Consider the following 17300-nt stretch of genomic DNA (forward strand, 5'->3'; position numbering starts at 1 on the left):
GTCGTGCTGTGTAAAAGTATATATTTATATATATATTTTTTTTAGCATTCTGTATGAATAGAAAGAACAGAAATTTTGTAACAGTTTAAATGTCTTTCAATTTTGATCAATTTAATGCATCCTTGCTGACCCCAATTTTTTAACTGTAGTGTGTGTATGAATTAGTAAGGAAGTGAAATAGTAATACTGAACTCTGCCTTCCTCTTTGATACTCTTTATTGTTCTCTTATTCTCTGTTTCTATGCTTTCTTACATTGCCAACTGCTTTCTCCCTGTCTCTTTCTGTTGGGCTTGGCGCTGATGCAGCGGAGTGCACACAAATGTCAACATGCATTCCTTTCTAAACATCTAGAGAGCCTAGGAACCCAAAAACATTAAACCCTGTTCTTGAGAGGGGGCCACAGTGAGCGCAACACACTGAACTTGCCAAATTTACTAGAAAATCTCAAAAGTAATATATCAAAGATCAGTGAAGAATTCGATCTGGAACTTGTTTTATTACAGCAAGATGAAAATGAGAGAGAAAAACAGAAAGTGACCTGGCAGTATTATTCGATTGGAGGGATTGGATTACCCCCAGACCGCTGCGCACATTGCAGCATTTAGTGCAGTCAGCTCCATTGGGGGTTGAAGCAAAGTGTAGTCAGATTCAGCGTCCCGATTAAGTTTCATCTGTGTATGTGTGTGTTTTATTTAAACTGACCTCATTCCACGGATCCAGGGTTAAGTGACATCAGACTTTGGCATTCGGTCAGTGGCTTAGTAGTGTCCATCTTCTTGATTCATATTCCACGCTGTAGTCCAGAGTCTTTGACTGTAGCAGAGCAGTGTAGGGAAAGATTTGGGTAACGGTTGTGTAAAAAGTGCATGTGGCACTTGCCATGAATAACTATAAAAAAGTATATAAAAAACCCTCATTTAGAACTGAATATTATATTACTAAAAACAATTCATCACCCGATTTCTGTTATTTTTGTCTTAATTGTAATAATATATTTAGTTAATATAATTAAATTATGAATTTATTGATTTATTTGATTAAATATTTATAATATTATTATGCTACTTTAGATACTTAACATAATGTGTCTTTACTACTTAGTAATGGGATAGTAATGTGACAACAATGTGTACCCTATGTGAAAATATAAACTTTGACTGAATGAAAGTGAAATACGTGGGTCATAGTCTATGTGTGCATGTGTTTAGTAAGCCATAAGATCCGCATTGAGAGAGTTCATCCTTGCTGTTTATTTGTGCACATCTAAACCTGTGAAAAAGCTATCAACACAGCAGGCGAACGGAACAAACAGTGTTCTGCGAATCTCTCTGAGTAAACAAAAAATGGCACGATGGCGGCCCAAATATACAACACACGCGATGCTGGGGAGGACAGGACATGTGAAAAATAAACACAGGTGTTGCCATTATTTCAGGCAAGGTAGAGTATAGGGTCAGCCTCTCATGTTCAGTCTGTATGCTAAGCTCATATTTGGCCTGAAAACAGTTTTTTTCCCCTAGTGTACATACAGTATGTTGACATGATGGAGTCCTTGCCACTCTTTACCCTAAACTAATACACTGTATTTTCACAGTGGTAACACAGGAGAAATACAAGCCAACCTCAGATTGTTTTATGGTTTTCCACGCAAAGCATTGACACCTTCAGATCTAAAATAATCTCAAAAACCATACAGATTTTCAGCTAGTTGTCTTTTTATGATTTCCAGTATATCCACAAAACATGCTTCAGTGCTCTTGTGTGGAGTAATACCCTTAAATCGTTCTCTCTCTCATTACAGATAGTAAAGCTATAGTGGATGGCAACCTAAAACTGATCCTGGGGCTGATATGGACCCTAATCCTGCACTACTCCATTTCTATGCCCATGTGGGAGGATGAGGACGATGAGGATGCCAGGAAGCTGACACCTAAACAACGCCTTCTGGGCTGGATCCAGAACAAGGTCCCCCAGTTGCCCATCAACAACTTCCACAGGGACTGGAGAGATGGCAAAGCCCTCGGTGCCCTGGTGGATAATTGCGCCCCTGGTGAGCAGAATTCTGTGGTTTATGACCACTTGGCGACAAATGTGTCATGGTACATTAATCACATGTGGTATTAAATGGAAAACTTTGTTCATTAGCTTCATTAAGTAGATTCAGGACCAGGGTCAGTAATAATCATTAAGGCGATGTCATGCAGAATCTGCTTTACCTCAGAAGATGAGAAGCTGGTCGGATAATTACAGCCTATGATCTCACTATGGAAAGACCAGAGCCAAGGGAAGAAGAGAAAGAGAACAATTGGTGACCTCAAAACAAACGATCACTCCTTTCCAAAACATGATTTATAAATCAGATACCTCTGGATAGGTTTGGACTTATACTAGTGGAAAATCTAGAAACCAATGCAGTTCAGAGAGGGTTTAATGGAGGGTCAAGTCCGCTTGGAGGAGCACGTGTCCACCCTTTTCAACTCTATAATCAAAGCAGTCATTCTGGCATTGTGAATGTACTCAGGATGGTATAGGACTTGGCCATATATCCTTTGGAGAATTAGGGATGTGTATAAGAACTTACCTTGATTTCACCAAGCAGAATATGTTTTTAAATCAACATCCTTGTTACGAAATTCGGTATTTGGCAACATTCTTATCAACTTATAATTTTCTTCTGATTTTCTCAGGATAGTTAATGGTAAGCATTAGGATTATGAACAAGGACAAGATGGACTTGATCAAGACTTGAGGACTTAAGGACTTGAGATGAAATAGAATTAAAGACATGAAATGAAGGGAAGGTACTTGGCTCAATTTATTATTGATAGGATCCCTTATTGTTAGGATGGAGGCAGATCTGATTGTAAGAAAGGGCCGGAGTATAAGTCAACAAAATGATTGGAGAAATCCGTCGTTTCACTGGAGGGTCGAGTTCTGATTAAAAATGTAAAAAATAAAAAAATAAGAAATTGAAACTTCCATGGATGACTTGTTCAAAATAAGATAAACAACATACATTTAGAAAATAGATTTTGAAAATTTCATTTCAATTCTTTCACAAAAAGAATTGGTACTAAATGCCTTGATTTGTTCAGCACAATAGCGCAAGTGTTGAAATGTTTTCAACTCCTGACAAGGCATTTTGAGGTGTGTTTAAAAGAGTCAAACATGTTTGTCAAATGCTAACAGCAGTTTCATTGTCCTTTAGTCATAATAGAACAGAGAGCAGGTGTAAATGTGGCGGTGGGTGGAAGGCAGCTGTACACTATGGTCTCTGAGCTGCACTCATGGCTGAGTTCACACCCAGACACATCGGGTCACAATAGATGCCTGCTCTGACATTCAATATCCTTTTAAGTGTAGAACTGGTATTTGACCAGTGTCAAAAACAGCATGTAATATTAAGATTGATTCATCAGTAGAAGCAGTTAAAGGTCATAATTGAAAGGTCTGCTAACTAAAAGTTGGGTTGAGGCCAGCAAGAGGTGATACGTCAACTATTACTATTGAGCAATAAAACAATTACACTGTTCAAACTGCTAGATCAGATGGCTTTCACTGCTGCATTTTTCCTTCTTTACTGACAAGCTGAATGATGTGGCCATAAAACAACATTTGTCTTTAAATTTAAAGGGCTGACATTGTGACCCTGAGGTGAAAGACGTGATATCTTTGCATGTTTCAGGTTTATATGAGTTTGTTGGCTCTGCTAGCTGCTAATGAGCCGCTGGTCTCTGCTATAACTGAATGGAAAGTGTCAGAAGCTAAGACAGCAACCATGCTTAAGTGAAAACACATGCTGCTATATGCCATATTTCCTGCCAACATGCACTTCATTATATTTTTCCTCATGCATGTGTGGAAAAGCATCTCTTAGCAGGAGTAATGTATTACAAAGTATTTATTCAAGTATTTCAGTGTTTATATGCTTGTTACATTGCTTGCATTTCATTTTTTAATTTTTGCTAACTTCATATAAAAACAAATCTTCCACTGACTTGCACTGAAAGAATGTTCAAAATCATTAAAATGATATGATAAAAAATGATTAATCATTTTATGATTTCATTGTGAAATTTGTATCTTAAGTTGTGATTGGTCCTTTTCAAATTAAATAATTTTTTTCACATTTGATTTAAGCCGCATTCACACGCGTATGAATGGAAGTCAATGGAACGACCCCCGACCAATGGAGTGACCCCCCCTTTAGATTATATGATTAATTATTATGTTATATGGAAAGTAAACCATGTTTGGGAAGTCTCTCTAGCTTTTATAACTATGCTTTCCCCTCAAAATAGCTCTATACTTTACTCTTTATCTTGGTATTTCCTTCAGGCATTGCTGCATACAGGCTGTATCTGTGCCCGCATTCACACCTTGTTTACCTCCCCTGTAGTTTCCTCCTTCTAATCTGTTTTCCGTTCTTAACAGTGGTTCTGTTTCCCTTGAGCCACCATCTTGGATCTACAGGGAACTGTAAATACCACTTTTGGCAAGTGTAAATGCATTAAAAAACTAAAATTAAAGGTTTATCAGTGTTGGCAGCAGGAGTGGGCCTGTTACAGATACTCACTGTCCGACCCAAGTATGGGGCCGCTGTGCTGGAGGATCCTAGAAAACAAACCCAGATCTGATATTAACGTTTTGGCAAGCGTTGAGGAGTCTTGTGGTTTCAAGGCTCTCTGGTTCCATTTGAACTAAACACCTCTTGTTCTTTGAGTGTAATCCAGCATATAATAACAGTTTTACTCCAGACGGCACTAGTGTGTGTTTGCTTAAGGGAAGCGTTTGGTGCTACAAGCCTGACCGCGTTTAGGTTGGGAAAAAAAAGGTGAAGTGACGGGAAACTGCACATCTGAGAGCATTTAAGGTCAAGTCGAACTAAAGAACATGGTTTTAATAGTTCCTCGCTGTGGAACAGTGGGCCTGCAGCCCAAGATAAAGCTCAGACTAGTCTCTTCAGTGTACATCCATGCAAAATGCAAGATCATTTTAAAGTTGGACAGTGCATTGTAGTCCTGTTCTAGTTTAGAAAATCAGTGTTTCATAAAGAGTTGAGTAACTATTTACATAAACCTGCTAACTCTTTCTTTCACTCCATCTAAGGCCTGTGTCCGGACTGGGAGACATGGGATCCGAGTCAGCCAGTGGAGAATGCGAGAGAAGCCATGCAGCAAGCCGACGATTGGCTCGGTGTGCCTCAGGTAAGAAGCAATCACTCATATTTATTAGGACTTATGCCATCTAGCCTAATTTCAGGCTGTTTTCTTCTTAAGCGGAGGAGGACTGGCTGTTTTGTAGGTCAGTGTTGACTGTAAAAAGTTGATCTAAGCTACTGAAATGATTTTATGATCCTCTGTGTGTGAGTATTTTTTTTCATACTTCGGAAGGTGAAGTACATGTAATGTCATAATTCACAGTATTATACATGTGTTCTAATTCAAAATGATTAACTAAAAATATTTCACAATATTACTGTTTTATTGTATTTTTGATCAAATAAATGTAGCCTAGATGAGCATAAGAATTTCTTTTTCAAAACATTTAAAAAAAAATTTACAGACCCCAAACGTCTGGTAGCATATAAGATGTTTACTACACAGTCAACAACAGATACAGCAGAAAATGGAACAAACAGATCCATTCATTGTTTGCCAAATGACAGTAACGACAGTCAGTCCTAAAGATTTGAAATGAGTGAATCTGCCATGCAGAAATCTATTCCATCTTATAAAGAATACACTAGAACACAAATTTCGTGTAATTGAGTCAGATAGAGAGTCCACGTCTCTTGAGAGAAAACCACAGGTCAATGAATGCTTTGAGCATGTAGGATATCATTGCAACGGGAGAGGTAGAGCCTTAAGTTATGGGTTTTAATAACATGATGCATATTTCTCTTCCTGTCCCTGTTGGTCTCCCATTCAATCTCCATCATCTTTGTGCTGTGTTAAATACCATTTAGAGCTATTTCCACTTAGCTCTTAACCTTCCAGCCTAGCGTTAAATATAGCAGGACACTTAACCAGTTGGACATGAAAGACGGGACTGAGGGAAGAGGAGAGGCAGAAAATATTTTCCACAGCTTTAAAAACCTTAAGTGCACTTCATCAGATTTGTGCCGTAGACCTTCACAGCGCAGAGCTGTTTATATCTGGCGATCGATTCTGGCAGTAACAGTTCTCAAAAAATATGTCAAATAAAGTCAGTGAGTCGTGCTTCTTCATCTTGTTTTTGCAGTGTTTCTCAGTCCTGCAATGTATGTTCTAAGTGTATCGCTATCTGATGTAGCCATTACAGGGCAATGTTCCCTCTACAAGTGAAATAATAATTTATATCTGGTGTGTTTGGTGAAGAAGACATTCAAAATGTGTTATACTGGTTGCCCCAAGAGCTGGGTTGAAAAATATTGCTCTAATGTCATCCAGGAATCAGGATTGAAATCAGAGATCAACCAATATGTAGCCATCTGAGCTCTAACATTGTACTTATGCCCTGTCAGGTGATTGCTCCAGAGGAGATTGTGGATCCTAATGTGGACGAGCACTCAGTGATGACCTACCTGTCTCAGTTCCCCAAAGCCAAGCTCAAGCCTGGTGCCCCTCTGCGATCTAAAACCTTGCACCCCAAGAGAGCCAAGGCTTACGGGCCAGGTGAGAAGGACAGATGATTTTGACACTTTAGAATGCCAGACTGTGCATGAGATACAACATTTACTATACTTCAACCCACACCTCTGCATCTTTGAATCTCTCTGTAGGTATTGAGCCCAGAGGCAACATTGTGTTGAGGCCAGCTGAATTTGTGGTGGAGACTGTGGAGGCGGGACTTGGAGAAGTGTTGGTGTACATTGAGGATCCAGAAGGCCACACAGAAGAGGTCATCTTCTAACTCATCAAACTTCTTTCATGATCAAAACAAGCCAAATATCTACTTGTACACCAAGCATGTTCCTGGTGGTATTGGCCAGATTTTTGCTGTTTCATTGAACCAAAAAAAATAAAAAAAATAAAATAATAATAATACAATTTAATAAAATTAATAATTTCATTATTTTAATCTCAGTAAACTAAATAAATATGTGTGTAAATAAAATAAAATAATACAAATAAAATACACGTCTTGCATTTAAGTGAAGATTTAAAAGTGTCAACTGAGATTTTCATTGTTTTATTTTTAAGATAGTAAAGATTAGATTATGTGATTATAATAAAAAAATGATAAATTATATTTTTGAAAAGTTTAATTATAAACATTATGCTAAATTATATAATATGATTTACACATTTCTGCTTTCTGTTTATAAAGCATACTTGAATCTTACTGATGGGGCTGTACACAAGACCAAAAAAACGTATGTTTTGACAACTAACTGGTGAATGTCTTACTAATATGTCCTTTTTCGCAGGCTAGAGTAATTCCCAACAATGACAAGAACAGGAGCTACTCTGTGGTCTATGTTCCAAAAGTGGAGGGTCTTCATAAGGTACTAATTAAATAAGCAATCCACAGTGGCTTTTGTTGTCACTTTCCAGTCATATTTTCAAGATTAATGATTTTTGCAATCTTTTTGGGTCTTGATAGCAGTTTTGTAAGATGTTACAAAGGGTGCTTAAACTGTGGCAGATGAAATGGAGTAACTCAATCTGAGGGATATTTCTGTCTTCCTCCAGGTGAAGGTGTTGTTTGCTGGACAGGACATTGACAGGAGCCCTTTCCTGGTAAATGTGTCTAAAGCATTGGGAGATCCAAACAAGGTGCAGGCCCGTGGGCCAGGTTTGGAACCGGTGGGCAATGTGGCCAATAAACCAACGTATTTTGACATCTACACAGCAGGTAATGTCAGGAAAACAGTTTTGTTTGCCGTTTACTCTAAAACTAAAGACTAGATAAAGAACCTTCATGTATTTGTGACCCCTCAGGTGCAGGAGCAGGCGATGTCGGCGTGATCATTGTGGATTCTCAGGGTCGTAGAGACACGGTGGAGATCATTCTGGAAAACAAGGGCGACAGTGTTTTCCGCTGCACCTACGGCCCCATTCTGGAGGGCCCTCACACTATATATGTGACATTCGCTGGCCAACAAATACCCAGAAGTCCTTTCACTGTTCACATCTCAGAGGGTGAGACCCATGTCCTCACTTCCTGACTTAATTCCTTGAAAATATGTAACCTTATTAGCTAGAGGTCCTGCAGAGTTCTTTTACAGTCACAGTCACATTATTATTTAACACCAAATCTGTTAATGCACCAAGAAAACAACAAGTGCATTTTTTGCCTGATCCTTCGACTTGTTGTTTTTTGCTGCATTAAAAGTATTCCATTCTAAAATGTCTACTGCCCCTGCTGAAAAGACCAGCTAAGACCAGCTGTTTTTCCGGTAAAGTTGGTTCGCTTGCTGTTGAAGCTAGTTAGGAAAACTGGTAAAGACATTAGAGTGAAGACTGGAATCCAAAACACAAGTTACAGTAAGCTGGCCTATTCAGCTGGGGCATTATGCACCTAAAGAGCTTATTTTACCCTTCTAAAGGTGCAGTCACATTTACTGTTGCTCGGCGAAATTTCGTGGCCGAAAACCAGTCTTTCTAAGAGGGCAAAAAAGTTCTGCTCACAAATTTCACTCATTGTTGGTTACATGATTTCGCCTTACTGACCAACAGATAGCTGCTGGTTTTGATAGTGACTTCTGTGTGATCTGCGCTATACTGTTGACAATAGACTATTTGCCCGTGAAATTTCGCTAATGTGACTGTACCTTAATGACTTCAGATTGTTTGATTGACAGCATGCTAATACTGGACAACTCCCAGAGAGATCTGCTCTCTGTGGCACTGACTGAGACCAGGTTGTTTGGTTTGAGCTCCGTGCTCATTGCTCCAGGGGTCCACCACCCTCCCGATGATGACGAAACGCTTTATTGTGTTTCCTCTTTCCTTTCGCCTGTGTGTGTTGTTCTAGCTCCTTCGAGCGGCCGGCAGATCGGCTCACCGGTTCAGATAATCCCTCAGTCTATACGCACGCCGCCCTCAGAAAAGGCCAAGAAAGTGCCTCCCCCAACACCACCCAAACCCAGGCGACCAAGTTAGTACGGGCCACCCGGGGGGTGTGGCAGATGCCTGCTCGAGCTTGGCCCCCTCTCTACTGTCTCCTCCCCTTACCCTGGATGTGTCCTCCTGGGCACACCATCTCTGGCTCGTTGGCATGCGCTGTCGCTTTGCCCTCTGGGGCAGCTAAAATCAACAGGATGCTCAGATAGAGACAGGAAGTGATTGGATGAAAGTGTGTGTGAGTAAAAGTGAGAGTGTGAATATGAATAAGAGGAGGATTAGACAAGTGTTGCAAATGCTGCTGCTGGTCTTGTTTTAACTGACTCAGAAAAAGAGCCACCTTTCACTGGTGGGACTGGACGATCACTTACCAGAAGCTCAAAGCACCAGGATCACTTTTGGTTTGATTCTGCTAATATTTTCTGATTAAATAATTCAGAATTTAACAAATTTAACTAAATCCTATTATTAATGAATTAACTATTTAAATAATAATAATAAATACTATTAACAAAAGTAACAAATTGATTTAAACTAAAGATATGAATTAATCAGAATAATTCATTATGTTGTTTAATTAAAAACAGCCTTAGTTTAAATTACTCACTGTAACCTGAACTGACATTGGGTCTGTTTCATACCTGCAATTTTAAAAGCATATTAAGCATAAAGTCAAGATGCCATCACTTGGTTTGGCATCAGAGAGCCAATGGCTGAGTGACCGTCTGAAAGATCATCATCCTCATCCCATTGTCATCATGATCATGATCATCATCATCATCTGTGCAGTTGCTCGATTTGGCAATGTTGCTCCGTAAATACTAACTCAGAGAATGGGAATGCTTTGATTATCTGTCTTAACAACCAAAATATACAATAAAGTAACTAACTCAATTATTCACTAAATTTTTTTCCACATTTTCCACCTAACATTATTTTGTAGACTTTTTGTCTGCCTTTTTATCCAGCGCTGGAAGAAACAGATACTGCGAGAAGAATTTGTTTGATCAGATATGAGAAAGCACTTAGAGAACTTAGCTAGGCTGCTTTTAATAGACATTTTATTGCTCTAAAAGTGCTCATTAGTGGACTTGGTGGGTTAAACACCAAACCCCAACAGTAGGCCGCGTATTTCAAATAAAAAATTGTTTTATTTGAGCAGAATATTGTTAAAGTTTGGTTATATTTTTCACAGCTGGTTCTTGTAACTAATTGCATATATAGTGTTTAAGCCTTTTTATAAGCTCTTGAAAACATACATCAGCTTGTCTGTAGTTTTCATTTTAGTGCTCTCACTACATTCCTAATGGAGTCTTTATGAGATTGCTTATTGCATTGTCATAGGCTTGTAAAGGAAACATTCTGTCTTTGGTTGTTCTTTCTTGCTCGTACCTTTGGCTGGGTCCATGTGCTGGTTCATGCATAATCTCAACTAACTTCGACAACCTCTACGTTCATGTGTGTATGGGTCTTTTTTGCCATCTTTTACTTTTCACCTTGTGAGATAAAAAAAAACTCTCTTTCCTCTTTGTAGCGAGTAACCCAAATGCCTGTCGGGCCATTGGACGTGGCCTGCAGCCCAAGGGTGTGCGTGTGAAGGAGGTGGCCGACTTTAAGGTGTACACGAAGGGAGCAGGCAGTGGAGAACTACGTGTCCAAGTCAAAGGGCCAAGTATGTGTGCAGCTGTTTCTACGCAACAATTGTTAATTTTTATCTGTTTTAATCAGCATTGCTTTGCAAATTAGTTAGTTTGAATGAAATTTTGTGTTTTCAGGAGGTGGCGATGAGCCTGTGAAAGTACAAGAATTGGGAGACGGTGTGTACGAATGTGATTACTATCCCATTTTCCCTGGAAAATACATCATCACCATTACTTGGGGTGGCCATGCCATTCCCCGCAGGTAAGGGCGCTTATAGACCCCTGTACAGTTTGATATCTATTACGCATCACTTAGAAAGAACATATGGAAATCCATTTTAAAAGGATTAAACAGAATATGGAAATTACTAAAGAGATAATCTAGGAATTATGCAGATTATCATGTACAAATTCTCACTTCTGATCAAAATGTGTGTGTGTTTAGCCCAATTGAGGTGATCATAAGTGAAGATGCAGGCCCTCAGAAGGTGAGGGCATGGGGTCCAGGCCTGGAGACGGGCATGGTGGGAAAATCAGCTGACTTTGTGGTTGAGGCCATTGGCACAGAGGTTGGAACTCTGGGTAAGAATCTTCTTTAACCTCATTGAGCCTCCTGAGCTGGTGTTGTATCCAGGGATCTATTATAGTCTGATGAGATGCCTTGGTAATGGTTGAAAACTCACTTCCATGCACAGGTTTCTCCATCGAAGGCCCCTCGCAGGCTAAAATAGAGTGTGATGACAAGGGTGATGGATCTTGTGATGTTTTGTACTGGCCCACTGAGCCAGGTGACTATGCGGTCCATGTCATCTGTGATGATGAAGATATCAAAGACAGCCCCTTTATGGCCCACATCCTCCCTGCAGCCAATGACGTCTTCCCTGAGAAGGTCTAATAATAATGATTGCACATTTGTTGGGAATAATAAATGACAGCGGTGACTGAACTAACTCTTTTTTTATGCAGGTTAAGTGTTACGGACCCGGACTGGAGCCAACCGGGTGCATCGTAAACAAACCTGCTGAGTTTACAATTGACGCCAGTGGAGCTGGAAGAGGACATCTACAGATTTATGCTCAGGTACATTTTCATACAAGTCCCAGATGCGTCATGCCTCATGCCTCACTTCACTGGTACAAAATGTGTTTGTCCTTCTTTTATTCAAGGACTCAGAAGGTTTCCCCATCGATATCCAGATCACAGATAACGGTGACAGTACATATTTTTGCGTCTACATACCCACCAAGCCCATCAAACACACTATCATCATCACCTGGGGAGAGGTCAATGTTCCCAACAGTCCATTCAGGGTGAGAGCTCACTGTCAACAGGCAGATTTCAGCCAACTGATGACATCTTTATGTTGCTGTTTGTCAAGAACTTTCATGAATTGGATCTACAACAGCTCAGCCTTTCAATGAAAGTTCATGACCACATTTTTCCAGTGTTAGATTTCACACTTTCCCTTTTCACGACCATGTTAGATCATAGGTTCCATATTGGATCATAGCTTTATTAGAACCACTGTCTAAAAGCTTTCACTTCTTAGTTTTCCAATATGTAACTATGGTCTTTCTACATTTCTCAGGTGACCATTGGAGAAGGCAGTCACCCAGAGAATGTGAAGGTTCATGGACCAGGAGTGGAGAAGACTGGCTTGAAGGCCAACGAACCCACATACTTTACTGTGGACTGCAGTGAGGCCGGACAAGGTCTGAGCAAACATGACTGCTAACGTTATTTAAACTCATATTTGAAATTTGGAAATTGAGCTTATTTCCTTTTTTATATCTGTTCTGACTCCTTAGGAGATGTTAGCATTGGGATTAAGTGCGCTCCTGGGGTGGTGGGACCTGCCGAAGCAGATATTGATTTTGACATCATTAAAAATGACAACGACACGTTCACAGTGAAGTATACACCTCCTGGAGCCGGACGCTACACCATCATGGTGCTTTTTGCGGATCAGGTCAGTCTTAGTCTATTATATGAAATTATTCGGTTTGTTATTTGAGTTCTAAAAATGTTTTTTTGTTGTTGTTGTTTTTAACAAATTAACAGGAAATTCCCATCAGCCCCTTCCGTATCAAAGTTGATCCATCCCATGATGCTAATAAGGTAAAAGCAGAGGGTCCTGGGCTCAGCAAGACAGGTCAGTTTAATTTCCAGCAACTGAAATTAGAAAAATAGTAGGTAAAAATAGCTCATCTCATCTGCATGTTATGTGTCTCTATCACAGGTGTGGAAGTGGGCAAGCCGACCCACTTCACGATCTACACTAAAGGAGCAGGCAAGGCCACACCTGAGGTTAATTTCACCGCAGCTGGGAAAGGAGAAGCCGTCAGTGACTTTGAGATCATTGATAACCATGACTATTCTTTCACTGTGCGCTACACTGCGTTACAGCAGGTGAGAATGGACACCATGTGGTCACATGCTATTATAAATCTATTATGGTATTATAAAACATCTTGCTCAGTCCTGTTTTTTTGTGTGATCCAGGGTAACATGAGCATATCTGTGTGCCATGGTGGTGACCCCATCCCCAAAAGCCCATTTACCATTACTATCGCTCCTCCTTTGGATCTCAACAAGGTCAAAGTTCAAGGACTCAACACCAGTAAGTCCACAGCAAGTCAAATCTTCAGGCTATTTATGTGCGGACTGAAATAATGACTATGTTGATTGAACATATTGTACATATTTTTTGTGCCTGCGTGTTTAGAAGTGGATGTAGGGAAAGATGAAGAGTTTACCATTAATACACATGGTGCGGGAGGTCAAGGAAAGGTGGATGTCAAGATTACCTCACCCTCTCGCCGGCCAATCCCATGCAAGGTGGAATCTGGAGCATCCAATGAGGTGCACACAGTTAAGTACATTCCGCCAGAAGAGGGGCCCTACAAAGTTGACATCAGCTATGATGGAAACCCCGTGCCAGGAAGTCCTTTCACGGTGGAGGGGGTGATGCCTCCAGATCCCTCAAAGGTAGGAGTCACAAATAGGAGAATGTGATTTGTTTGTTTATATGTCATCGTCTTATTGAACCGTAATTTTCCTGATTACTGTGCAAATAATATCAAATATTTGTTACCTAAATGATCTCATCAGTGTTCTGTTGATGGAGACAGTGCTTTTATTGTGCTTTGGCATTTCGATTCACTCTAGGATCCTTTCTCAAGCTTAAGACTTAAAACAATCCTTACCTCACAAGTCCTTCAGAGAGTTCCTCAGAGACACTAACCAGAGTCAGAATGATCCATCTAAACTAGAACCAGATTTTGTAAAATAACATTTCTTGATCCTCTGTGCAAGGAAATTTCCTGTTTCTATATTCCAGCAATGTTAGTTCCAAAGTAAACTAATTTAATTGTATTTTATTTTATGTGTATTTTTCTTGTTTGTATGTATGCCTGTTCTCTACAGTGCTGGATTGTTCCAGTGAGCGTTTTCTTTTTCCGTGAGCCAGATGCTCCTGATTGTATATCAGTTGTGTCACTGAAGAAGCCTAAAACAAACACAAAAGGCCATTGAGCCATTGTTGAAAATTATCAGAAGACAGTTGGTGTTTATTAATCTGTCTGGGAGAGGTGAACTCAAGTGTAGTGTGCCAAACATGGTACTTCATCCGCATGTGGAATGGCTGCTCCATTCTGTCACTAGGCCGAGGTCGCACTAAGGATCATTAGATAATTTGTCTGTATATTACCGAAAGAGATACAGATCTCTGACCATAAATGGATATAAATGATGCCGTCTGACTTTGAAAAATGTTGTACTGTCCTCTAGCACTGTTAAAGCATGTTGTATCCCTGAATTATTGAAAATTCGATGCACACACAGAGAGGCCATTACAACTTAGGTGTGCATTATTTGTTTAAAATTCCAGAGTTCCTGAATCTATTATTATGCTTACCACATATACCACGTGTACAATTTAATTATATTAAAATATTATATTTTCTGGTTCATTTTCAGGTTAAATTAGTTTTTAATTCCTGATTATCACGTCTCATTTTCACTTCAAGGTGCGAGCCTATGGCCCTGGCCTGAAGGGTGGTATTGTGGGTAAACCCGCTCCATTTGCCATCGACACTAAAGGCGCAGGTACAGGGGGTCTCGGGCTGACTGTGGAGGGCCCGTGTGAAGCAAAGATTGAGTGCCAGGACAATGGAGATGGATCTTGCTCTGTGTCCTATCTGCCCACTGAGCCTGGGGAATATTCCATCAACATCCTGTTTGCTGATGCTCACATCCCTGGTTCCCCCTTCAAAGCCATGGTGCAGTCCGTCTTCGACCCCAGCAAGGTTACAGCTAGTGGACCAGGGTTGGAGAGAGGAAAGGTCAATGAAGCAGCGTCGTTCACTGTGGACTGCTCTAAAGCAGGGGAGGCAGAGTTGACCATCGAGATCATTTCAGATTCAGGAACGCAGGCAGAGGTTCATGTCCAGAATAACAGCGATGGAACTTATTCTATCACCTACATCCCTCCCTTCCACGGAATGTACACCATCACGATCAAATACGGAGGACATGCAGTGCCTAAGTTCCCAGCAAGGGTGCAAGTGGACCCTGCTCTTGATACCAGTGGAATCAAGGTCTATGGTCCAGGAGTGGAGCCCAGAGGTAAGGAGGACATCTAAAATCACACTTGGTTGAATGTGTTTAGTACAATTGTGCTCAGCAAATTCTGCTATATTTTCACAGGGGTACTCCGAGAGGTCACTACACACTTTGTTGTTGACACTCGGGTTCACAACAAGATTGGTGGAAACCACATCAAAGTTCGTATTGTTAACCCATCAGGTGCCAGCACTGATGCGTACATCACTGACAAAGCAGATGGCACTTACAGAGTAGAGTATACCGCATATGAGGATGGTAAGATATCCAGTAATTTTGTTGAATTGATGTGTCATTTTGTAAAACCTGATCATTAAAATTCAAAATTTAATTAAAATTAAAAGCTGAGGTAAGCTGGTATAAGTGTCTGCCCTAATCTTTAATCATTAATTTAACAGGCTATATTGGCATTTCTTTCCTCCCTGAGAATCATGACACACACACACACACACACACACACACAGAGAGAGAGCGGTCTGCTATTCTGAGCACGGCTGCTGTATTGATTGTTCTGTGTGGGGGTCAATGTTGTAAGATGGAAATTCATTCATTGTTCATTGTGTTTTGAGCAGAGCCTGCTGATGTCTTTTTTTCCCATGATACCTTGATAATATTCCATCACAACTATTGACTGAGAGAAGAACATAGTCTCTCTATATGGCCACACACACTCCCTCTTTTTCTCTCTTTTCTTTTTCTTTAAAGGTGGTAGTTCTTTAGATGTGCACCTTTAAAGTCAACCAGTCAAATCAGATCTCGCCAGAATAAGAAAGTACTTTCCAGCTTTATATATATAGAAATGTTATTTTTGTGTTTGGACAGGTGTGCATCTCATAGAGGTGCTATATGATGACGTACCTGTCCCCAAGAGCCCGTTTAGGGTGGCGGTGACTGAAGGTTGTGATCCCAGCCGTGTACGTGCTTACGGTCCTGGTCTGGAAGAGGGTCTGGTCAACAAATCCAACCGCTTCACTGTTGAGACCAGGTACATATTCCTATGAACGTCCTTTGAACATGAACATGAAGGGCTAATTTGGAAAAACCAAGTCTGAAGTGTCAGTATGAAATACATACCATAAAAGATTTTAAAACCAAACTGTGCATGTTAAATAGTTACTTATTCTAAGGTAGTAAGGTGGTCACCGGTAGCGAGACTCTTCAGTAATATCAGTAGGAATCCGCACAATCTGAAGTTTCACATGAGGGAGAAAAAGTTCCCTACGCAGATTTCGATGTTCCAGTTGGTCATGCAAATTTGCCTTTGACCAACAGAAATCTGTTTGATTTTAAAGTGTTTCCTGTGTAAACTGTACTGCATACATCATAATGACAATAACATTGTCATTGGCTAAATACCTTCTATGTCCTATCATTTTAATGATGGAAAATTAAGCAGCACACACTACTGTATATCAGGGTTCCTCAAATCCAGCTGTGGAGGGCCACTGTCCTGCAAAGTTTAGCTCAAGCATGATCGAACTCACTTACCTGGAATTTTCTAGTAACTTTGAAGACCTTGACTGGCTTGTTCAGGTGTGCTTGATTAGGGTTGGAACTAAACTCTTCAGGTCAGTGGCCCTCCAGGACTGGATTTGAGGAACCATGCACTATATGAAGAGTTTTGCTGTGAAAATACTCAATACTTGTCTGTACTGTCCTCTCTTTCAGGGGTGCTGGCACAGGTGGTCTTGGATTGGCCATTGAGGGTCCATCAGAAGCTAAGATGTCTTGTAAAGACAACAAAGATGGCAGCTGTAGTGTGGAGTATATTCCTTTCACTCCTGGGGAATATGATGTCAACATCACTTTCGGAGGCCTGCCTATCCCAGGTATGATGTAATTTCCTTCTGTCTAATTCATTCCATGGTTTGTTTCTGAGTGAACTCAGCACATTAATTAGACATTGACATTGAATTTCAGCAGTTAGAGAACATGAGAGCGCTGAAGTGTTGATTAAGACATTTAGAAGCAAATAATCATGACATT

General features: G+C 40.3%; 1 protein-coding gene across 10 annotated transcripts in view; it reads left to right on the forward strand.

Annotated features, from left to right (window-relative positions):
* flncb (filamin C, gamma b (actin binding protein 280)) overlaps window positions 1–17300 on the forward strand; it is a 50698-nt gene that overhangs the window by 17607 nt on the left and 15791 nt on the right. For 6 of the 10 annotated variants that reach the window (XM_081364462.1, XM_081364464.1, XM_081364470.1 and 3 more), the window contains exons 2-25: window positions 1803–2051; window positions 5111–5208; window positions 6507–6657; window positions 6765–6883; window positions 7413–7490; window positions 7678–7840; window positions 7927–8127; window positions 8963–9085; window positions 10586–10723; window positions 10827–10953; window positions 11137–11273; window positions 11387–11580; window positions 11658–11771; window positions 11858–12001; window positions 12280–12403; window positions 12500–12660; window positions 12753–12843; window positions 12931–13100; window positions 13194–13311; window positions 13417–13679; window positions 14720–15317; window positions 15399–15572; window positions 16137–16299; window positions 16983–17143. In XM_081364462.1, the coding sequence (XP_081220588.1) occupies window positions 1803–2051; window positions 5111–5208; window positions 6507–6657; window positions 6765–6883; window positions 7413–7490; window positions 7678–7840; window positions 7927–8127; window positions 8963–9085; window positions 10586–10723; window positions 10827–10953; window positions 11137–11273; window positions 11387–11580; window positions 11658–11771; window positions 11858–12001; window positions 12280–12403; window positions 12500–12660; window positions 12753–12843; window positions 12931–13100; window positions 13194–13311; window positions 13417–13679; window positions 14720–15317; window positions 15399–15572; window positions 16137–16299; window positions 16983–17143 (4059 nt within the window). The remainder of the gene's footprint in view (window positions 1–1802; window positions 2052–5110; window positions 5209–6506; window positions 6658–6764; window positions 6884–7412; window positions 7491–7677; window positions 7841–7926; window positions 8128–8962; window positions 9086–10585; window positions 10724–10826; window positions 10954–11136; window positions 11274–11386; window positions 11581–11657; window positions 11772–11857; window positions 12002–12279; window positions 12404–12499; window positions 12661–12752; window positions 12844–12930; window positions 13101–13193; window positions 13312–13416; window positions 13680–14719; window positions 15318–15398; window positions 15573–16136; window positions 16300–16982; window positions 17144–17300) is intronic. The other 4 variants (XM_081364467.1, XM_081364468.1, XM_081364463.1 and 1 more) reach the window with 1 other exon arrangement.

This window comes from Scardinius erythrophthalmus, assembly GCF_964197995.2.
Source record: "Scardinius erythrophthalmus genome assembly, chromosome: 4".
NCBI classification, from domain to species: Eukaryota; Metazoa; Chordata; class Actinopteri; order Cypriniformes; family Leuciscidae; genus Scardinius; species Scardinius erythrophthalmus.